Source organism: Dasypus novemcinctus, chromosome 7, assembly GCF_030445035.2.
Source record: "Dasypus novemcinctus isolate mDasNov1 chromosome 7, mDasNov1.1.hap2, whole genome shotgun sequence".
Classification (NCBI taxonomy): domain Eukaryota; kingdom Metazoa; phylum Chordata; class Mammalia; order Cingulata; family Dasypodidae; genus Dasypus; species Dasypus novemcinctus.
Genome location: NC_080679.1, coordinates 13,207,858 through 13,231,579, shown reverse-complemented (window position 1 = coordinate 13,231,579; position 23,722 = coordinate 13,207,858). Strand labels below are relative to the sequence as shown.

Sequence of the window (23,722 nt, the reverse complement as noted above, 5' to 3'; positions counted from 1 at the left end):
TTAGTAGATGGTTTGTTTGTTTCTTGTAGTGTCTAAGTCTTTTTTAAAAATGATTGCTAAAAAATTTTTTTAAAATGATTGTTTTTGGTTGTTTTTGAGGAGCACCTTGATTTGTTTCTATAGCTCTGCAAGCTCCATTTTAAATCACATTATTTTATCTTCCCATCATCACATTCCTCCTTTATTTAAGTTGTTTTGTCATGAAAAGTGCTTTGGGGACATTTTACTCATCTTCTTAGAGTTATTCTTCCAAATGGACGTCATCTAAATGTTGCATTCTAGGTTCCTTGCTTTTCTTTTTCCCATACCTGCCCGGTGCAGTCCTCTCCAAACCTTCCTTTTGCTCAGATGTAACTTGAATATTTTCTCTTTTTCACATTTCCTGCCTTATGTGAAACCATATAGTTTTCTCTCTGATATATAGTTCGAAGGCTCCATTTTAATTTTTATCATTTTTTTCCGGACGACATTGTTAATTGATTGAAGCCATCCTTTACCCCACTGACCTGCAGTGCTACCCTTTCTGTTCATCGTGTGGCCACATCTTCAAGGGTCTGTTTCTGGGCCCTCTCTTCTCCACCACTGGCCTGTGATTTACTACTTTTATGCCAATACCATGCTGTCATAGACTACAGCTTTATGTGACCTCTTGATATCTGGGCCAGCAAATCTTCCTGTCTTTTTCCAAAGTATTTTGGCCCTAAACATTTCCAAAGCAGCTTGCCAAAATCTTGTTGAGATTTTGTTGGGGATGGCATTGACACTATGGATCAGTCTGGAGAGAACTGGCGTCTTTACAATATTGTATCTTCCTTTTAATGAATATGGTGTATGTATATTATTAATTTTAAAAATCTTTTGTAATACATTGCATTACAATGTAGGTCTTATACTTCTGCTGGATTTATTCACAGATACTTGATATTTTTATATTATTATAAGCTAGATATTTTAAAAATAGATTTTTTAGTTATAAAAGATATAAAAATACAACAGAAATTTTGCTAATTTCTTTTTAATTTTAAAATTAAATGTAGGTATATAATATATATGTATTTACATAATCCATAAATAATGAAAGTTTTGTTTCTCCCAATCAAATTCTTATGCTTATTTCTTTAGCTTCCTTGCCTGCGTTGTCTAGGACTGCCAGCATTATGTTGAAACAGAAGTAGTGATTGTAATTATTTATGTCTTGGTCCCTATCTCAAAAGGAAAATTTTTATCATTTCACAAATATGGGTGATGCTTGCAGTAAATTACATAACAAGCCTTGCTCAGATCACAGAGTTTTATTATTGATATCTGCTTTTTTCAATGTATGGACTGTTAATGGTCCTATTTTCTGTTGTTTCTGCTGATTCTCACAAAGATTTTTTAACATAAATTTTCATTTTGGAAAAATTTTAATTAACAGGAAAGCTCAAAGATAGCACAGACTTGCCATATAATCCACATTCACTTTCATTTCCCCCTGATGTTATCATCTGATATTATTGTGGTGTATTGGTCAAAATTAAGAAACTCACGCTGACACATCACTGTTAAAAGAAACCCCAGACTTTATTTAGATTTTACCAGGTTTTCCGTGAATGTCCTTTTTCTCTTCCAGGATCCAATCCAGGGTAGCATACTGCATTTAGCCATTACGTATGGTCTGTTACAGTTTCTAGCCTTGCCTTGCTTTTCGACAGAATGTCAAATTGGGTTGTCTTGATCTTTTTCTCAAAATTCGACTATGGTTTTATATATATATATATATATATATATATTTTTTTTTTTAAGATTACAACCGCGATGACGTGCGCATTGCCTCTGTCGCCTGTGATGTCAACCTTGGTCCTTTACTGGTGTTTGCCAGATTTCATGATAAAGTCGTTGTTTTTCCCTTTCCGTATTCTGTTCACAACGATTATTTTGCTTGTGTTTCTTGTCTTTGACTATGTACTAGCACTGTTTTTGCATAGAAATTCCTGTAAGATCATTTATAGGAAAAGTTGGAGGCCTAAGGGAAGGTACTGTCTTTTGGAGAGGATTGTGGGTGCTACTGCCTGGGGCCTCTGAGCACGACTGACCCCGAATCCTTTAAACCGAGCTCAAGGCCTGCGATGCTGTTCCAGGCGGGGGCTGCTGGCTGCCTCGTTATTCCCAGGTCAGCAGGTGGCGCTTGTGGTCCCTAATCATGATGATGGTGGATGCCTGTAGACCCTCACCCCTCTGGACTTTCACCCTCTAAGGCGGTTAAACCTAAAGTCTTACTTCTCGGGAAATAGCAAATGGCCTCAAGTCAAAAATGGCCTCTGTGCTTGCCTGCACTGTGCTTTCTCCTTTCCCGTCACTGTGGCCCTACTGCGAGGCGCAAACCCTGTCTTTTCATCTCTTCGATGATTCAATAACATTTAAAAATACTTTTTACAGTTTTTAAGTCTTTTTTTTTTTTTTAAAACAAAAGTCTATATTGCCTTTGGGGCTGGAGAGAATGCAAGTTTTCTGAGTCCTGCCCACCAACCAAAAACTTCCAGTTGTAGATTTATTGACTGTCACTTTGCACATTTTATGACTTAAGATTTGGTTACTGCTTTTGAAGATTTTCTCTGGCTGTTTCTAAGATTTTTCTCTGCAATGTGCCTACTATGCGCATTCTTTTTATGTATCCGACTTGCGGATTTCAAAGCTCCTTGAATTTGTGAGTTGACGTCTTTCAGTCAGTTTGGAAAATCCTCAGCTGTTATCTCTTAAAATATTACTTCCAATTCTCTACCCCCTCCTCCTTCCTCTCTCCTTCTAGGGTTCAAGCACGGATTATGGCATATATTTTAACTCTTTCCCTCACACTCTTTTCTGCTTTATTCCATTAAAATTTTTCTGTACTTTACTTGGGTATTTTTTTTTTTTTTTTTAAAGATTTATTTATTTAATTTCCCCCCCTCCCCTGGTTGTCTGTTCTTGGTGTCTGTTTGCTGCGTCTTGTTTCTTTGTCCGCTTCTGTTGTCGTCAGCGGCACGGGAAGTGTGGGCGGCGCCATTCCTGGGCAGGCTGCTCTTTCTTTTCACGCTGGGCGGCTTTCCTCATGGGCGCACTCCTTGCGCGTGGGGCTGCCCCACGCGGGGGACACCTTTGCGTGGTACGGCACTCCTTGCGCGCATCAGCACTGCGCACGGCCAGCTCCACACGGGTCAAGGAGGCCCGGGGTTTGAACTGCGGACCTCCCATATGGTAGACGGACGCCCTAACCACTGAGCCAAAGTCCGTTTCCCTACTTGGGTATTTTTAATTAATCTGTTCACTAACTCCGTGTTTGGGTATCTAGCTATATCCAAGCTGCTGTTAAACCCTTCCGCCTGAGTTCAATTTAAGACGCGGGTTTTTTTTCAGCTCTGAAATGCTCATTAGATTTTTTATAAATTTCAATTCTCTGGTGACATTGCCTGTATTTTTAATCTATTTTTCCATGTTCTCATCTATTTTCTTGGACATTTTAACCATAGTCTTTGCATGTTAACTCTTCTTTCTGGATCATACCTGGATCTGTGCCAGTTACCTGTTTCACTGTCAGTTACATGTTTTATTTTTTTCTCTTGGTTTTGTCATATTGTCCTGCCTCTTGAAATGACTAGTAGTTTTGAAGGCAATTTTTTCGAGATATAGTTACATACCATACAATCCATTTAAAGTGTACATTCGGTGGCTTTTGATATAATCACAGAGTTGTGCATTCATCACTACAATCAATATTAGAGCATTTTCATCACTCAAAAAACCACAACAAAATAAAAAACCCAAACCCTTAGCAGTCACCTCTCAATCTCTCTATCCATCCCCTGCCATATATAGCCACTAATCAAATTCCATTTCTATAAATGTATTTCTATTTACAATTTCTATAGATGGTATGACTATTAATTTTTTATCAAAGGCAGACATTGACTATAAAAGGCTGTGGAGCCTCCAGATGTTATCTTCTACAGGAGAGTGACACCCATCCTCTTTCCTCTACTAGACAATTAAAGAAATGGGGTATCACATTAATCAAATAAGACCATGTGCTGAGTCAAGATCGGTGTGCAGTGTTTGATTAAGATACAGTCTATGTCTGCTTTTCCCTTATCCTGGGATAAGGACGGCCAGTGTTTTCCACTAAGAGACTTAACCAAATGCTCTCTGATTTTCTTGTATTTTTGGCCTCTTGCTTCACATAGCTTTAGAATGGAGAGAAGTTCTCAAGGAAAAAAAATGGTCAGTTTTTTTTTCATTCTTTCAAGTCTCTAATCTTGGCCACCCAAAGCTCTGCCAGTTTCTCTGTCCTCCACCTGCATCCCTCTGCCAGGGGCTACCCCCGATTTCTCAGCCCCTACCTGTGTCCGGATCAGCACGTGCTTCCACACGATCCCGTAGCCAGCTCACCACTCCCTCTGGCGCTTCCGGGTCTGCCCTGTGTGGCTGCTTTTCAGCACAGCGAGCCTGCAGGAAATCCTGGATTGCCTTTCAGGGGCTTTTGACACGGTTCTCTAGCCTCCTGCCCTGAACAACTTCACACGTACCTTGATGGAGAGCTGGCTGGGTGTCGAGGCCCCTCCAGGCTCCGGCGGCCTCACTCCAGCCCTGCGTGCCCATCGCAAGCTCTTGTCTTTTCTCAGCCCCCAGCAGCACTCCCCTGCCTGGTCCACACCGAGATTCTCAGCCCTGCACCCGTAACCAGCAAATGACACCCTGTAAAGACAACCACAGGGGAGCGGACGAAGCTCAAGTGGTTGAGCGCCTGCTTCCCGCATACGAGGTTCGATCCCTGGTACCTCCAAAAACAAACATGGAAAAACCAGCCCAGACAAGCCAGTGCAGCTCAGTAGTTGAGCGCCGGCTTCCCACATAAGAGGTCCCAGGTTCCTTCCCTGGCTCCAGTACCAAAAAAAAAAGGAACCGCTTCAGCTCTTCACTTCCCACTGTGAAGTTCTGTACCTAGAAAGTTAAGTCTGTGTTGCTTCTGTAACTCTTTAAAGTCTTTAAAATTATGGGTTTCTGTTTATTTGAATTTTATGCAGCTTTTTTTCTATATATTGGACTTTTGACTTCCCTCAAACTATTCCAATCTACTCCCTGATGGATTTTGAGGTAGATTTTTGGATAGGCATTGAGCAAGGGTTTCTATAACCTGGTTTCTCACTCTCCCATCTTTACCCCCAAATCACATTTTAAAACAATTTTTATATACTTGAGTCTATCACTATTTTCCTCCTTGTGTAAAAATACCTTTTCCATGCTCAGAATTCGAATCATATTCTCTTATGTATTCTTCTATCACTTTATTTGTTCATTTACAAATATTTCCTGATACTTCCATGTTCCAAGCTCTGAGCTGGGGATATAAAGGTGAGCAAAGCAAAGCAAATTCCTGCCCACAATGAAGGTGACATCCCAGTGAGGAGACAAGTGAGAAACTGATGAATGGATAAGTGTATAATTTAATGTAAGAGAGTGGTTAGCCCGTGAAGAAAAAAGCCACGGGGTGCATGGATTCAGAGTAATGAGGGTCCTATTTTAGACTGGATGTCATGGGAGGGCTTTCCGAGGAATTAGTATTAGATCAGAAATCTGAATGAATTCATGAAAAGCCTCAGGCAAATTCCTAGTATAGAAATATGCTTGGAAAGTCTGAAGAGCAGTGAGCTGGAAGAGTAGTGGTAGGAAATGAAGATGGCCTGTTACCAAGAGGCAGACCCCTGTCAATTCTTAAGGGTCATGGCCAGACTTGAATTTTATTCAAGACAGATGGGGAGCAATTGGGAAGTTTCCAGCAGAGGAGTAAAATGATCTGCCTTATGTTGTTTTTTTTTTTTTTTAAAGAATCATTTTATTTTTTTCTTTCCACTCCTTCCACTTGCTGTGTCTGTTTGTTGTGTGCCCATCTTCCATTTTTTAGCAGGCATTGGGAATCAAACCTGGGACCTCCCATGTGGGAGGGAGGTGCCTAATTGCTTGAGCCACCTCTGCTCCCTGCTTTGTTGGGTCTCTTATTATGTTTTCTTCCTTGTGTCTCTTGTTGCCTCATCTTGTTACATCAGTCCATTGTGCAAGCTCGCTGTCTTGTTCGTTTTCTCCAGGAGGCACCAGGAACCAAACCTGGGACCTCCCATGTGGAAGGGAGGTGCCTCATTACTTGAGCCACCTCTACTCCCTGCTTTTTTGGGTCCCTCATGTTTTCCTTCTTGTGTCTCTTGTTGCATTGTCTTGTTGCATCAGCCTACTGTGTTAGCACACTGTCTTGCTCATCCTCTCCAGCTCTCCAGGAGGCACTGGAACAGAACTTGGGACTCCCCCCCCCCACCATGTGGTAGGTGGGAGCTCAATCGCTTGAGCCACATCTGCTTCCCTGCCTTATGTTTTAAAAATATCTCTTTGCTTATGCTTGGTGTTTGGGGGAACAGTGGCAATGTTGTATAAGAGTGGAAGCAGGAGACTATTTAGAGCCATTGTAATAGCCCAAGCCACAGATACATGTACAGAAAAGTAGATGTAAAGAAAAGGGATGCAAATACTAGCTATATTCTGTGGCACAGCTAAGAGCCGTTTCAGGTGGATTAAGTGTTGGGAGAAAGCTTGATCCTGCAGATGCCTTGGTTTTAGACTTCAAGCCTCCCAAACTGTGAGACAATAAATTTCTGTTGTTTAAGTCAACCAGTTTATATGTTGTAGCAGCCTAGCAAACTAAGACAGGGTAAAAAAATTTAAAAAAGACTCCAAATGTTTTATGTTTTTCTGAACACCAAAGATAAAGTTGTTATTGGCCAAGATGGCAATATTTTATAGTGGTTAAAGGGCCTGACCTCTGGAACCAGACTGCTCAGGTTCAAAGCCTTTTTCTACACTTGAATAGCACTATGGCCTTGGGGAAATTGTTTAACATCTCTGAGTCTCTGTAAAATAAATAGTGTATACTTCATAGGTGCTGTGAGGATTCAACAAGGTAGTGTATGTAAAATGACAGGAATGATGATTCGCCTAGAGCAAGCGTGGTGTGTATTTACTATGTCCTACATTGGGAAAACTTGAGAACGAGCAGTGTTGGGGAGATGGACAATCAAGAGATCACTGACTAGGTCTTGCCTGATTCATTTCAAAAACCTACACGTCCTCAAGGTAGAGATGGTTGAAGATAAAGTCTGGAGTTCAGGGAAGAGATTCTAAGCTAGAGATACACATTTGGGAATTGTCCATGTGTAGCTGGTATTCAAAGTCATAGAAATGGATGAAAATCACCCAGGGAAGAAGTGTAGGTGGAGAAGTTAGAGAAGAGGCTGGAGGACTGGCCCTGGGCCACTCCAGTATGTGCAGAAAGAACAGAAGGAGTGGCCAGGGAGGCAGCAGGAAAGCCACAGAAGCCGGGGTTGTCAGAAGCCAAGAGAAGATGGCATTTCAAGAAGAAAGAAGTGGACAAAGACGTGAAAAGCTGCTGAGGATTAAGATGAGGACTGAGATTTGGCCTTTGCACTTGGCCGTGTGGAGGTCAATGAAGACCTACATCCAGAAGATTCAAGAAATTATCAGTAGGGAAAAAACTTGAATGGGTTTCAGAGAAATTAAGAGGTAAGCGGAGGTGGTGAACATTAGATAATTTCACAGGGTTTTTATAGAAAGGGTAACAGAAAAGAAGATGTCATTTGAAGGGGCAGTGGGATGTATGATATCAGATTATGCCGGTATGTTTACAGGAACATTCCAGTAGAGAAGAAAAGATTGATAGAGCAGGAGAAAGGAGGAGGGCAATATTCCACCTGCGTAGGGAGGGGGGATGGAAAGATGCCCAGCATGTGGGCTGCCCTTGGATTGGAGCAGGACATTTCACCGAGCCAACAGGAGGTAAAGTAGATTTAAGTTTAGCTCGCTCTTAAAACTTCCCACCTCCTCCCATTTTTGTAATATATCACGACTTGGGGTTAATCAATAGTCAGTGTCATCATCATTATGACTACATCAGCATTGTCTATAGCTAAACCTTGTAATGTGTTATGATCATATTTCCTTTCCAGCGTAACCCCTGTCCCCAATAAAATTAAGTTGTTATATATTTGCTTGAATTTTGTGTATCCCCATTTCTAATTCTCCCAAATTCTTCTACAGAACTATACAATTCCTCTCAATATAACCAACTACATTAGTTAATTTATCAATTCTATTTTATTTTCTTGGAGATGTCCCTCCTGGAACTCTCCATTTTCCAATTAGTTCTGATGACTCAGGCGCCCGATGCAGACAGTTGTGTTCCTCGATTTTGTTCCACTCCCTCATTTTATTTAGCACAGTATCCAGTAGCCTCCTGGTAAAGAGGTATACATGTATTTTTAAGATCATTCATGTTTGAAAAGTCTTTTATTTTCATCCTCACCTTTGTATTATAATTTTGTGGGTATGAATTTCTTGCAAATTAATTTAGTCTATTGTCTTGCAGTTTTCAGTGCCTCTAGTAAGTCTAACGCCGTCCTTTACACATCACTGTTTTGGCTCTGAAACTTTTCAATTCTCTAATCCGCTGATTCTGAAATTTCATGCTGATCTGCCTTGGAGTGTTGTTCGTCTCATTCCTTGGGCTAGTAATATCCGAGGGCCCTATGCAATTGGAAACAAACATTTCAGTTTTCAGAATTCTGCTCTTAATATTTCTATGACGATTTCCTTGCTTCTGCTTTCTGTCTTCTATCCTTTGGAATTCCTTTTAGTTGGATATGGGTTCTCCTGAACTGATCCTCTAGATTCTTCCTCCTTTTCTTTTTTTCTTGACAATCTTTTATCTATTTTTCTTTTGTTCTACCATCAGTGAGTTTTTCTCAGTTCTGTTTTTTCCTTCCTCCAGTGATTTTTAAATTTCTACTACCATATATTTAGTTTCCGAAAGCTCCTTCTTGTTTTGTTTCTTTTATCACATCCTGTTCTTTTTAATGAATACAGTATTTTCCTGAGTAGTAGTGAGGATGATAGTCAAAAAGTTGCTTTTTTAATCCCCTTCTGTTTCTTCCAAGGTTCTGCTAAGTGTTAGTTTCTTCAAAATTTCTTCCTGGATCCTGCCCCAGTATTTGTTTATTCTCAAAGATTTTCTAAGTTAGTCCACTGGGTGTCCATTCACATTTAAGAATAAGATACTAAAACCTTCTTAGGAGCTCTGCAAGAGGTGTCATTTATTGACTGGCCAGTGAGGTTTAGAGGGAGCAGAGCTGAATGTGGATGTGTTCCATTCTACTGGGTTTAAGCAAAAGCATAAATAGAGTTTCTAATGTGACCTGTCATAGAATTCCTGAGATAACGGCTACTTGGTCATGTCACATGACTTTTTTCATCCATTCCTGTATTAAGCATGCTAATATTTTATTATGAGATTTTTGCCTTATGTGTTTATAGGTCTGCATTTGATTGTAGAATAATAGTGCCCTCATGAAATGTTTTAGGGTGATATGAAATTTTTTAAAATGTATTGGAACAGTTTATTTTTAATACGGGCCTTATCAGCTCCTTGAAGGATTGCTGGAAATCATCCATAAAATTTTGAAATTGATGTCTCTGGGCGGGGGGTGGGCGGCGAGAAGGCAGGGACAGCATAGGTCTTTAAGAGTATTATGCACTTCTATTACTTTTAGATCTACGTAGTTCTCATGCAGATTCTAGGACTAGTTTTGATCATTTCTATGTTCCTAAAAAGTATTTATTCCTCCTAAATTGTCATATTTATTGGTAGATAGTTGTTCAAGGATTTCTTTTATAATATTTTAATCTCTTCCTTATCTGGAGATATTTCTTTTTCTTATTTCTCACATTGTTGATTTATTTCTTTTTTTCTCTTTTGTTGGTCTTTAAAAAAAAACACCTTTTGGTTTTATAGATCTGCTACTCTTATTTGTTGTTGGAGGTTTGATGAAATCCTGCATTTCTTTATTATATTTCTGCATATTTTTTCTTTGCTAATTCTTTCTTTGACTTTTTTGGGGGATTACCTTGTTTTTTTTATATCTTAATTTAAAACTTAATTTATATGTCAATATTTCTTTTAAACTAATAAATGAATTTTAGGTCATAAATGTTCACCTCTGTGCCTCTTTGGAAACTTCTGGGATTTTTATATGTACTGTATTCATTGGAGTTTATTTCTCAGCCATTTATAATTTCTATCTTGATTTGCTCTTTCACCTAAGAAGGGCTTAAGAGGAACTTTTTTTTAAAAAAAAGATTTATTTACTTACTTTATTATTATTTTTTTTATAACCCTCTCCCCGAGATGGTTCTCTCATCTGTCTGCTTATTGTTTGCTTGCTTTCTCCAGGAGGCACTGGGAACCTAACCAGGGACCTCCCATGTGAGAGGGGAGTGCCCAAATGGCCTGAGCCACATCCGCATCCCACGGGCAGCAGAGTCTGCTGGCTTATGCATCTGCTCGTTTAGATGTCTGCTTGTTGCGGCGGGGGTAGCGTCTGCTCATCTTCTTTAGGAGGCACCAGGACCTGAACCCAGGAACCCCCATGTGGTAGGTGGGCACCCAACTGGTTGAGCCACATCTACTTCCCAAGAGGAGCTTTAAAATTTATTTCTCAGTGGATAGATTGAGGAACCAGTCTACCTTTGTTTTTTTGTTGTTCACACTATCTGATCTTATCATATTGGATTAGAAGTTGTGTTTGCTAAGATTTATGCTTTGTAGAGTCTATTGCTGTTTCTTCTGTGGCCTAATACGTGCTCGTTTGTGAAGCTTCTCTGTGCAGTGATTAACAGGGTAGTATCTGACACCAGGCCAGGAAGGAAGGAATTAGTTAAACCAAGTATCAAGTTCTTTGAAGAAGGCTGAAAGTAGAGTGAGCACTCCAAAGTGTCAGATATTTTTAAATATACTGAACAGTTGGAATGTCTTCTTTACATGTTTATTTAATTAAGATTGTTTATTATTTTATTAAAATCTTTTATTCCTAATTTACTTTGGGTTTATTCAATTTCCTAGTTTCTTACATTGGTATGCGAACATTTTTTACTACAACTATGGATTTAAAATTTTTCCTCACACCTCCTTCAGACTCTCCATTAAGTATTTTGAAGCTGTTTTCTCATGGCTCATGACCTACTATATCTTCTAGCACAGTATAACTTTTCAGTATGAAATACTTTTCTATGTTCTTTCTAATTTTTTTTTTTAGTGTAAATTCTATTTGTTTATGATATTGATTTTGCTGCAAAGCTGTCTTTTTAACTTTTCAGTATGAAATACTTTTCTATGTTCTTTCTAATGTTTTTTTTTTAGTGTAAATTCTATTTGTTTATGATATTGATTTTGCTGCAAAGCTGTCTTTTAGCTTGTGTTGCCTGGTAGGTCTTTTCCAATTATTTCGTTTTCAATCTTGCTGACTTTATTATTTGTGTGCTTAATAAATAGAATAGAGATGAATCCTGTTTCCTATGTAATTTAGGTGCCTCTATATTTTATATTAATTTATTCCCTTACCATTAATTTGATCACTACATTTGTATTTTTTCTTGCTATGTTTTAAAAAAAATTTTAAGAGATATTTAGATTACATAAATGTTACATAAAAATATAGGGGATTCCCATATGCCCTGCTACCCACACTACCCACATTTACCCACATTAACAACATCCTTCATTAGTGTGGTATATTCATTGCAATTGATGAACACATTTTGGAACATTGCCACTAAGCATGGATTGTAGTTTATGTTGTAATTTACAACTCTCTCCCACAATTCCATAGGTTATGGCAAGATATATAATGGCCTATATCTGTCATTGCAGTGTCATTCAGGACAATTCCAAAATCCCAAAAATGCCCCCATATTTCATCTGTTTTTCCTCTCCCTGACCTCAGAACCTCCAGTGGCCACTGCCTCCACATCAATGATGTAAGTTCTTCCATTGCTAGAATCACAATTAGTCTATAGTAGAATACCTGTAAGTCTACTATGGTCCATAGTTCCTTCCCCAATCCTGAGGATTCTGGGATGGGGATGCCCACTCCACCTCTGATTGAGAGGGGAGTTCAATTATGTGTGGCTGATGGATGGGACTCTCTTGCTTGTAGGTGTAGACTTACTCGTTTCCTTGGTATGGTAGTTGTCCATCATCACCTCCTTGTTAATTGTCCTAGGTGAGTCCAATGAACTGGAGAGTAGGTGTTGCAACTCTTTTGAGGCTCAGGGCCCAGCTGGCATACAGACAGCCCAGAGATTCAAGTCTCTTGGACATACATCTACAATCTCCAACACCAACTAAGCCAACACCATCTTGCTGGAACTCCTCTTGCTATCCTTTAAAATTTCATACTTAAAAGGATTTATTTTTGTTCTTCCATCTTCTTTCTTACCTGTTTTTGAATTTTATGTATTATCTTTGCTACATATTTTCCCTCCAATACCTTGGGAGTTATACCTTCCTTTTTGATCAGTTAAAATTAAATTTTTAATAGATTTATATTTTTCTCTCAATGTCTGTAGTTATTTGGTAAGCTAAAAATTGTAACTTGATTCTATTTTTCTCTTCTGTTTTCTCATTCCACCTACAAACTTTCTGAGTTCTTGTGTGTGTGAAAACATCTTTATTTCATTGTCATACTTGAATGGGTGTTTGAGTATACTTAGAATTAAATTTCAAAATGATTTTCCACTTAGAACTTTGGAGATTGTTCTTTAGTGTTTATTTGCATTTAGTGTCATAGATGAAAAAGCTAACTTCAGTTAGATTTTAATTCTTTTGTAAGTACTTTGATTTTACTTTCTGGAAACTTTAGGATTTTCTTTTTATTCTTGATGTCCACTATATATAGATATGGGTTTTAAATACTCTGCATTTGGATGGTCCTTTTTAATCTAAGGATCTAGTTTCATTTTTGGGATTTTTTTCTCATTTGATTTGATTTCCTTGTTCTTGTTTTTTCTTTTCTCTCCTTCTTGAATTCCAGTTGGCAGAATGTTGAAACATCTGATTGTGGAATACACATCTTTTAATTTTTCATGTCTCTCATGTCTCTCGTGTCTTTTTTCTTTTCCTGCATTTTCAAGAACTCCAGAGTAAAACCTTCCATAGGATTCACTCTTCAGCTGGGTTTATTCTGCTGTTTAACCCACCTACCATTAATTTTCTTTAACATGTATAATTTACATATAAAATTTACCTGTTAAGTGTACAATTCAATGATTCTTTGTAAATTTGCAAATTCGTGCAGCCCTCACAATTTTAGAACATTTTCATCTTCCCAAACAGTTCCCTCATACCCAACTGGGGTCAATTCCTGTTTCCACGCCCCTGCCACAGCCAACGCCCCATTTACTTTCTTTATAGATTTGCTTTTTCTACACATTCATATAAGTGGAAACATATAGTAGATGGTCTTTTGCATTTGGCTTCTTTCAATTAATGTTTTTGAGGCTTATCCATTTTGTAGCAGGTATCAATGCTTTGTTGTTTTTTTTTATGGCTGAATAGTATTCCATAAACCACGTTTTATTTATCCATTCACCAGTTAATGGATGTTTGGAATGATTCCACTTTGGGACAATTATGACTAATACTACCCTGGGCATTTGCATTTAATTCTTTGTGTGGACATATATTTTCATATCTCTCAGGTTACTGGATCATATGGTAATATTATGTTTAATTTTTTAAGAAGCTGTCTTACAGTGTTTCCAAAGCTTCATTTTACATTATTACAGACAAAGCATAAGGATTCTAGTTTGCTTCCATCCTTGCTAAAACTTGTTATTGTGGTTATAGCCATACTGGTGGGTGTGAATTGGTATCTCATTGTGGTTTTAAATTGCATTTCCCTACTAACTTATGATGTGGAACTCATCTACTTAGTAACCATCCATATATATTCTTTGATGAAGTGTTTGTGCAAATCATTTGCGCCGCCTTCCCCCCCCCCCTTTTTCTTTTAGTTAGGCCAGTAAAAATAATTTATTGAGAAATGGGAGAAAAGAACAGAGCTTGCTGAGAAATAAGAGAGAAGGATGGAAATATGCACCAAGATTTGATGTGGGCTCCTCTAAGCAGAGAGAGCAAGATTTTCCTTCTGTGGTTACCTTTTAAACTATTAATTATTCTTCCCTTTGCTAATGCTAAGGGGAGGGGCCCCAGCTGTTACTGGTTATCCTACCAATAGTGGGGGCCAATGGTGGGGCCTGCTTGGAATATCCGGGGTCTTTCCTTGTCCTGGAAAGAAAGAGTCCCAACTGGGACCTCAAGGTCAAGGTCAAGGTCTCAGGAAGGTCTCACAGTCATTTGTCTGTTGGCCATGTTGTAGCTCATCTTATTCTTGTTTCCCTGGCTAACCTGCCTCAACTCCCCCATCAGAGAGTTCACGCCTTTATTCTTAAGGGGGTGCTGAGGGGTGATAATCATTCTTCTGTAGTTACTTCCTGCGGGTTAAGGCAATAGTCCCTACCTGACAGGGCATAAACCTGTCTGGCTATTCTATTGAGGTTGAGGGGAGCAGGTCTGAAATACTAGTTGGAACTGGATGAAATCCCTGCATGTCTAATATCTTGTTCTGGAAGGTGTTGATTCTGGAAGAAATAAACTTAATTAGAATTTTGAAGATACATGATCCTATTAAAAGAATAAAGAAGGTGGTGGTAGGCAGTCCCAAAAATTTATTTGCAAGGGAAAGAGACCCCAAATAGCCAAAGACATATTGAAAAAGAAAAATGAAATTGGAAGAATCACAGTACCTGACTCTAAAACATACTACAAAGCTATAGGGATCAAAACGGCATGGTATTGGCACAAGGATAGACAACAGAACTGAATTGAGAGTTTGGATATAGATCCTTGCATATACAGTCATCTGATATTTGATGAGGCCACAAAGCCCACTCAACTGGGAGAAAATTGCCTCTTCAATAAATGGTGCTTGGAAAATTGGATATCCATATGCAAAAAAATGAGAGGATTACCATCTCATGCATTATACAAAAATTAATTCAAGATGGATCAAAGATCTAAATATAAGAGCCAAGACCATAAAGACCTTGGAAGACAATGCAGGAAAGCATCTACACGACCTTGTAATAGGAAATGGCTTCATGAACTTCACACCCAAAGCATGAGCAGTGAAAGAAAAAATAGATAAATGGGACCTCCTCAAAATTAAAGCCTTTTGCACCTTAAAGGAGTTTATCAAGAAAGTGAAAAGAGAGCCTACCCAATGGGAGAAAATATTTGGTAACCCTATATCTGATAGGAGTATAATATCCAACATATATAAAGAAATTCTGTATCTTGAAAATAAAAAGAAAAACAACCCATTCAAAAAATGGGCAAGAGATTTGAACAGACATTTCTCCAAAAAAGAAATACAAATGGCTAAAAAGCACATGAAAAAATGTTCAACATCACTAGCTACTGGGGAAATGCAAATCAAAACTACAATGGGTAGGAACTCAGCACTCCCTCAGTTGACGTTTGTAACTGTAACTACTATAAAAATACCCAACATATATCCTAACACATTTATGTTCCCTATTTACATGCCCTGGAGAACTCCTCCCCACCCATGTGCCCCCCCCATCAATAACACCCCACACCAGAGTTCCTCTCCTGCCATAGTTGAACCTCTCTGTGGTCCAAAAGTTCTTCAACAATGAAGAACTTTGTCAAATTCAATTAATAGGAAGTTGAAATACAGTGATGGGTTTAAAGTTTAGAAATAAAATACAGAGTAATTTAGAAATACTAAAATAAAGTAAAATAAATTGGTGTATTAAGAAAATGAAAAATATTATAAAGCTTTGTTTCTAATGTTTTGCCTTTCATCACTGTAATTGGTGTTGCCCTGTATGTACAGTGGCAAGGCACTTTCATTTCTTCCTCAGTGTCTACGTTCTTTCTTTTTTTTTTTTTCCTAATTTTTAATTTTGTCTTCAGAAAAGTTTTAGATCACAGTAATTCACATACACAATATATCCAACATCAAACCCTTTTCCCCTTTCCCCAGCAATGATCTCTTTACATGTTCATGTTATATTTGCTGCAGCTGATGTACAAATTTTGAAATATAGCTATCAAACAGGGCTCCATTTTGTTTTACATTATCGTGTATATTTTAGACTGTACAAATTTCTAAATTTTTAGTTTCCTTATGTTTTACATTGTAGTTTACATTTTAGTTTATAGTCTTTTATACTCTTTAGATGTAAGTTGACATGTCCATCATTGCATAATCTTGTGGAGCACTTCCATTGCCCCCCAGGTCCCTGCTTCCATCCATACTATACCTCTCTCCCCCTCCCCTCAGGACACACCGTGACACTCAATCTTCACTACTTGAGGAACCAGATTTACAGATACTGCAACAATGCTGAGGGCTTGACATACTAGACTGCCCTAACTAATTGGGAGCCAGCAATCCTCTCTCAGAGACACGATTCCCTCACTTTGGGAACATCAAGTCTCCCCAGGATGTGGGTACACCTTCACACTCATTGTATGGGTCTCCACCAAATGATATAACGCACTATGACAAAATGAGCCTCACATACTTCCTACAAGCTTGCCCTTGTACCAGATGCCACCCCCCTTAAGCACCTTAAACATGTGATCCTTCCTTATTATATTTTCTAAAGAGTTTTCTCAAGAGTATAGTTTCAAACATAAACCTGACATTCTCCATATTCAACGGTTCCCCCCAGCCCTCCCCCCAGTTCCTTGGGTCATCTGACCTATTCTCCCAATCCTAGCCCCCCAACCCTAGTCCCCCAAGAACGGATAAATAAAGTGTGGTACATACATACAATGGAATATTACTCAGCTATAAGAATGAATACAGTACAAACACATGTGATAACATGGATGAATCTCGAGGACCTTATGTTGAGTGAAGCAAGCCAGGCATTGAAGGACAAATACTACATGACCTCTCTGATATGAATTAAGCAAATCCAGCTGTCTCAGAGAACTAGAGACTGGGCGATAGGCTTCCTGGAAATAGTGGGGAAGGGGAAGGTTGTGAGCTGATGCCTACATGGGCGAAGTCTATGATACAGTGGAGGTAAGTAGTTGTGCAGGGATAAGAAGGGGCATAGGGATACTACTGGGTGGTGCTTTGCAGGCTTGAGGGGGGCTAGGGTTGGGAGGATGGGTCAAATGGTCCATGGAATTGGGGGGAGAGGGTGAACATGGGAGATTCTCAGGTACGTAGTGGAAACTATAATGTTGAGAAAACTCTTTAGAAAATACAATAAAGAAGGGTTACTTGTTTAAGGTGTTTGACGGGGGGCATTTGGCACAGGGTGCACCTGGGGCAGGCTTCTAGGGAGTGTGTGAGCACTCATCTTATATTGGGTTATTACAGTGGGTAGAGACACATACAATGTGCAGGAAAATGTTGTACCCCTTTCCTGGGGAGGACTGATATTCTCAAACAGAAGAGAGGGTGTCTCTTGAGAGCATGGGTGGCTCCCAATTGGGGAGGACAGACAAATGGCTCAACATTCTTGTATGTATCTAAGAATCTTGTCCATCAAGCACTGAAGCTTGGTTGTCACTGTGGGCCTTGAGGGGAGGGGGTAAGAGGAATAGAATAGATGGAAGAGGAGTTAACTGGGGGACAATGGAAGTGTGCCACAAGATTGTGCGATGATGGATATAAGCCACGCTAAATTTCACCAAAAATTTATAGAAGTGTATAATCTAAAATGTAAACCATAATGTAAGCCATAATGGAACCATGGTTAGTAGCTATGTTTCAATAGCTCTATATCAGCTATAGCAAATATAACATCCACATGTAAAAAATTCATTGGGGAAGGGGGAAAAGGGTTTGGTATTGGGTATATGGGAGTCCTCATGTACAGTCACATACTATATATGTGACTTTACTGTGATCTAAAACTTTTTAAAAGACAAAATTTAAAAAAAAAAAAAAGGGATGCAGACACTGAGGAAGGAATGGAAGAGATTGCCTTGCCAGTGTACATGCAGGACAACACCTATTACTGTGATGAAAGGCAAAACGTCAAAAACAAAGGTTTACGATATTTTTCATTTTTTAATACCCCAATTTATTTTTACTTTAATTTTTCTAAATTTTTATGTATTCTATTTCTAATCTTTAAACCTGTTAATACTATTTCATTTTTCTGCTAATTGAACTTGGCAATATATTAGGCTTCATTTTTTAAGAAGTTTTGGATCACAGAGGGGTTTAACTATGGCAGGGGAGGAGCACTGGTGTGGGGTGTCATTGATTGGGGATGCATGGGTGGGAGGGAGTTCTCCAGGGCATGCATTTAGAGCATATAGATATGTTTGGATGTTCACTGGGTATTGTCATAGTGGCTAGAGTTACACATGACAACTGAGGGAGTGCTGAGTTCCCATCTGGGGGAGCTCTGTCACATACCCCAGTGGAAAAGCAACAATCATCCAAGTGCAAGGGCAAAGACTAGTGAAGAAGAATGGTCCAATGATGGACCCTTGTTAGTGACAACTATGCTTATGAGCCCATTTGCTTGAAATTTCAATTAGGCCTAGAACTGCAGGGTGCCTAACAGTTACCTCCCGAGAGCCTCCATGTTGCTCAAATGTGGCCACTCCCTAAGCCAAACTCAGCATGTAAATGCATTACCTTTCCCCCAGCATGGGACATGACTCTTTGGGGTGAACCTCCCTGGCACCAAGGGATTACTACTATCACCAGCTGGTGATGCAACTAGAAAAAGACCTTGAATAAAAGGGGAAAATGGTAAAGACAAATGAGTTTATATGGCTAAGAGACTTCAAAGTGAGTAGGGAGGTCATCAGAGGGTTGCACTTACGCACATCTCAGCAGGACCCCAGAGACAGCCAAAGTAGATACAACCCCAGGTACTTGTTCTCCTGAGGGCTCTGGAGAGACACAGGTTCTACTGTCATGACAGATGGCTCTGGAGCTCATTGCCTTGCCAGTGGGCCCTACCTTGGAATTTGTGCTTGTGCTTGTGATGGAGTTGGACTCAGGTGTGACCTCTCTATATATGCCTCTTCTGTCACTTTTACTGAGCCTGTGACTGGCACTGAGGTTTGTGTATGCCCAGGAGACTTGAATCTCTGGACTGCCCATGTGCCAGCTGGGCCCTGAGCCTCAGCAGAGTTGCAACATCTATTCTCTGGTTTGTTGGACTTACCCAGGTCAGATGATGGGGAGATGAGAATGGTCAACCACCATACCATGGAATCAAGAGTGTCTACAACTGCAAGCAAGAGAATCACATCCATCAGCCAAGTGGGACCTAAGTCCCTTCTTGATAGAGGTAGAGTTGACATTGCCATCCCAGGGTCCACAGGATGGAGGAATATAATATGGATTGGAGTGAATTTGCTGGTATTCTACTATAGAACTATTATGACTCTAGCAATGGAAGAAATTTTATCATTGATATGGAGACAGTGGCCATGGGAGTTGCTGAAGGCAGGGAAAGGGAGCAAGAGGTATGATATGGAGCATTTTCAGGACTTGGAGTTGTTCTGAATGATATTGCATGGACACATGCCAGAACATTGCATATCCTGCCATAACCCACTGGATGGACTGGGGGAGAGTGTGAACTACAATGTAAACTATCATCCATGTGGTGTGGCAGTGCTCCAGGGTGCAATCACCAAATGCAATGAATGTACCTTATGGATGAAAGAGAATGTTGATGTAGGAGGAGTGGGGGTGGGGTGGGGAGTGGGGTATATGGGAACCTCTTCTGTTTTTTCATGTAATGTTTTATGTGATCTATTTATCTTTTTTTTAAAAAGACAATAAAATTATTGCTCCATTTGGTATGTCTTTCACACAGCACCATTGATCCTAGAGAGATACTAGAAAGGTAAGGCTCCACTGTTTCATTGGCCTTCAGCACTATGAAACAGAGCCAGTCTGGAGGCAATATCCATTGTACATCTGTCCATATCAAGCTGTTGCCAATGGTTGCAGGAGTCAGAATCTGTAATGTACTCTCCATCCACTTCAAGGGCATAACCAGAGATGTAGTAGATACCTTTATTGTTTTAGGGGTCAATGACCAACCTACCCAATAACTCAAATGGAGAGACACCACGCAAGGTATTTGCATTTGCCCATTTTTTAAATTGGCTTGTTTGCCTCTTCTTATTAACTTGTAAGAGCTCTTTACATAGTCTGGATACAAGTCCTTTATTAGAAATATGATTCACAAATATCTTTCCCAGTCTGTGCTTGTCTTTTCATTTTCTTAAGGGTTTCTTTTGAGGCAAACAATTTAACTTTTTGTTAATTCTAATTTACCAATTTTAGTCTTTTATGAATCATCCTTTTGGTGTTCTATCTAAGTACACTTTGCCTAACCCAAAGTTGTGAACATTATCTCCATTCATTTCTTCTAAAAGTTTTATAGTTTTATCTTTAATACAGCTACAAAATTTTCAGTCCCAGTGCAAGATGAAAATGCAGGCCGCTTGCCCAAAAATTATCAAGGATTTTTCAATAGTGGAAGCCAAACATTAAACCAAGAGTCGTGTCTTGTATGACTGCACAGATTCCATATCCATGAAGTCAACCCTGCTCTAGCTTTTAGGTCTGTGATCCATTAGGGGTTGGGTTTTGTGTATGGTGTGATAAAAGAAAATAAATTCATCTTTTTTGCATGTGGACATCCACTTTTGTTGATATGCCAGTTGGCACTTTTGTCGAAAATCAATTAATCAAAAATGCAAGGATTTACATTTACATTGTAAGGGTTTATTTCCTCTCCCTTGATCCATATGCATATCATTATGCTAGTACTACAACTGTCTTGATTATTATAGCTTTATAATAAGTTTTGAAATCAGGAAGTATGTCATTCAACTCTGTTTTTCAAGATTGTTTTGGCAATTTTGGGTCCTTTACATTTCCATATAAATTTTAGCAGCAACTTCTCAATTTCTGCCCACAAAAAAAAAAGTTCTGCTGGATTTTGATAGAAATCTCTGGCACTCAGATGTCCATACTCCTGGTTAATATGGCGCCTCAGATCTGGCAGCTTTCCCTGTCACTTCTGGACCATACCTGGGGAGACAGGAATCATATTTCTCTTCCATCCAGTGCTTGAGCCAAGGTCTTGGAAGCTTTGCAAGACTGAATGGGGTCACCCCTACCTAGGTATTCTCGGAGCCTGGTCTTGCAGTTTTGTTCATGGTTGTACTACAAAGCCCCTACCCCTCCCACAACTTTTTCTCTCCTTCTTCTCTGCTCTCAGCCTCTGAGAATCTTTTTACAGTGTGTAGAAACATACCTTTTTTTTTAAAGATTTATTTCTCCCATCCCCCACCCCCCTCATTTTCTGTTCTCTGTGTTTATTCACTGGGTGTTCTTCTGTGTCTGCTTGTCTTCTCCTTAGGTGGCACTGGGAACTGATTGTGGGACGTTCTGGAGTGGGAGAGAGGTGCTCAGTCTTTCACGCCACCTCAGCTCCCTGGTCTGCCGAGTCTCTCATTGCCTCTCCTCTGGGTCTCTTTCTGTTGCATCATCTTGCTATGCCAGCCAGCACTCTAGCGCAGACCAGTACTCCACTCAGGCCAGCTCTCCACCTTGGGCCAGCTCACTATGCAGGCCAGCTTGCCTTTACCAGGAGGCCTTGAGAATCGAAAGCTGGAACTCCCATATGAGAGACAGGAGCCCAATCACTCAGGCCACATTTGCTTCCCTGTAGAAACATACTTTAATGAGGCTCTCAACCCACCTGTGTTCCATATTTTATACTTTTCACTTGATTTTTATTGTTTAGATCAATTTGAGAGAACTGATATTTTTGCACTATTATGTCTTTCTACTTAGGGACAAATGCTGTATATTATTTCAAAAGTTCTAGCATATCTCTCTGTAAACTTTTATAATTTATTTACTATGAGATATGTACATTCAATGGATTTTCATGGTTAACATATGGAAATACTAAGGATATAAATTAAATAATAATTGATAGTGAATATTATTAAATGCTTTATCTAATCCATAGACATGATTCTATGATCTTCCTTCACTTAGGCTCTAAACTCCAAGCCATCTATGCTTGAATCGCTGGAAAACTCTTTTTAGTCATGATATATTATTATGTTACCATGATACTATATTTGTTTGGTTAATACTCCATGGGTGAGTTTTGCACTTCTATTTACGAGAAAATTAATTTTATTTCTGTGTTCACTTTGTCAAGTCTTGCTATCTACATTATGTTGCCTTTATAAAATGATTTGGGATGACTTACATTGTTTTCTCTGCTCTAGAGTAATTGAAATGGCAATGGAATTATATAATATTAAACATATGACAAAAGTCACTTGTGACATTAGAGCCTGGCACTTAAAAAAAATCCATATTAGTAGATTTTACTTTCCCAGAAAATCATCCATTTTATATATATTTATGAAACTATACTTTGGGCTATAACCTCTCTCATTCTGAATTTCTGATTTGCCCTATTTTTTTCCTCTTCTTGATTATCCTTGCCAGAGACTTGTGTCTCTTTTTTTGCTCATTTTTTTAAACCTTCAATTGAATTTATTACAAAGTTCAACATCTTTTCTGTTTCCTCATTACTATTTTTCATAGTTTAGCCTTATTAATTTCTTCCTCATACTCTGCCCCTGTACTGCCACTATGCTCTGTGAAACAAGCAAAATTGTCCAGCAATATATACTGAAAGAGCAAGTAATTTACAGCCTCTCAATTCCTCTCTATTCCCAACGGTCTTGTTGGATACCTGGTTCAAGGAGACTCGGAGACCAACCAAAATTGCAGTGAGCAGCAACTTATTGGCATGGGGGAAGAGGGGTCTGAAGGGAAGACTTCAGCCCACCCCCGTGGCCAAGGGGTGCTACCTATATTCTCAGGCATGGAAAGTACTGCTTAGCCTGGGGCTGACTGGGGGCGGGGGGGGTTACCAGGAGGATATGGGGGCCCGTTTCAGGAGGCTCTTTTCTGAGAGGCAGATGTTTGCCCATTCTGCCGTTGGGTGTTTGGGGAAAAGGGGAAGCAGCTGTGGTGGCTGCCCTCGGGCAAACGGGACACGGGGTCTCTTCTACTCAGGCTTCTCCGGGGTCTCTTCTACTCAGGCTTCTCCGTAGGACTGCTTGACTGTCTTAACTTACATACCCGACTCCTTTAATTGGTGGCTGAGCTACAGAGAGTGGGAGAGAGAAAAAGAGAAAGTGGGGGTATAGGGGTGCCGTTCTTCTGGCTGCTTCCTGCTGGATGTGGGCGTTGTGGGTTTCACCCTCCCTCAGGGCCGCTGTAGGGCTGGGAGTCTGCGTGCTGGGTGCTAGTGGCATACCGCTGACTCTTCTCATGAGTGGAACGTTGTCTACACTGCTTTCAGTGAAGAGGCAAACGGAGGTCTGAATGAATCTGGAAAAGAGGCCGAGAAGACATGGGCCAAAAAGGAGTAAGCCTATTATTGCTATAAGGAACCGGAGAAAGGGCGTAAAAAGAGACAAGAGCCATGAGCCCCAAGCAGAGGTGGAAGCAGAGGTGATGTCTCTTTGTATTTTCTGAATCTCTTTTATGACTGTCTGTACCTGCCCCGAATGGTTAACATAATAAGAGTATTCTTCTCCCTAGAAGACTCAAGTGCCTCCTTGTGCAGCAGGGAGAGCATCTAGTGCCCTTCTGTTTTGTAGGACCAGTTCGGCTAGAGACTGGCTGTGCAGCTAACGCTTGTAATCCTGAGGTGATTTCCTCAGATAGTTTGGTGA

The 23,722-nt window shown here is 39.6% G+C and overlaps 1 protein-coding gene across 22 annotated transcripts in view; it reads left to right on the top strand.

Annotated features, from left to right (window-relative positions):
- Positions 1–23,722, top strand: part of SP100 (SP100 nuclear antigen) — a 100,809-nt gene that overhangs the window by 2,783 nt on the left and 74,304 nt on the right. For 4 of the 22 annotated variants that reach the window (XM_071216062.1, XM_058299912.2, XM_071216064.1 and 1 more), the window contains exon 2: positions 10,304–10,504. The exons of 16 other annotated variants lie outside the window; for them this stretch is intronic. In XM_071216062.1, the coding sequence (XP_071072163.1) occupies positions 10,500–10,504 (5 nt within the window). In that variant the 5' untranslated portion in view covers positions 10,304–10,499. Of the gene's footprint in view, positions 1–10,303; positions 10,505–19,153; positions 19,276–23,382; positions 23,499–23,722 lie in introns of those variants that run through there. 2 more of the 22 variants (XM_058299913.2, XM_058299911.2) reach the window with 2 other exon arrangements.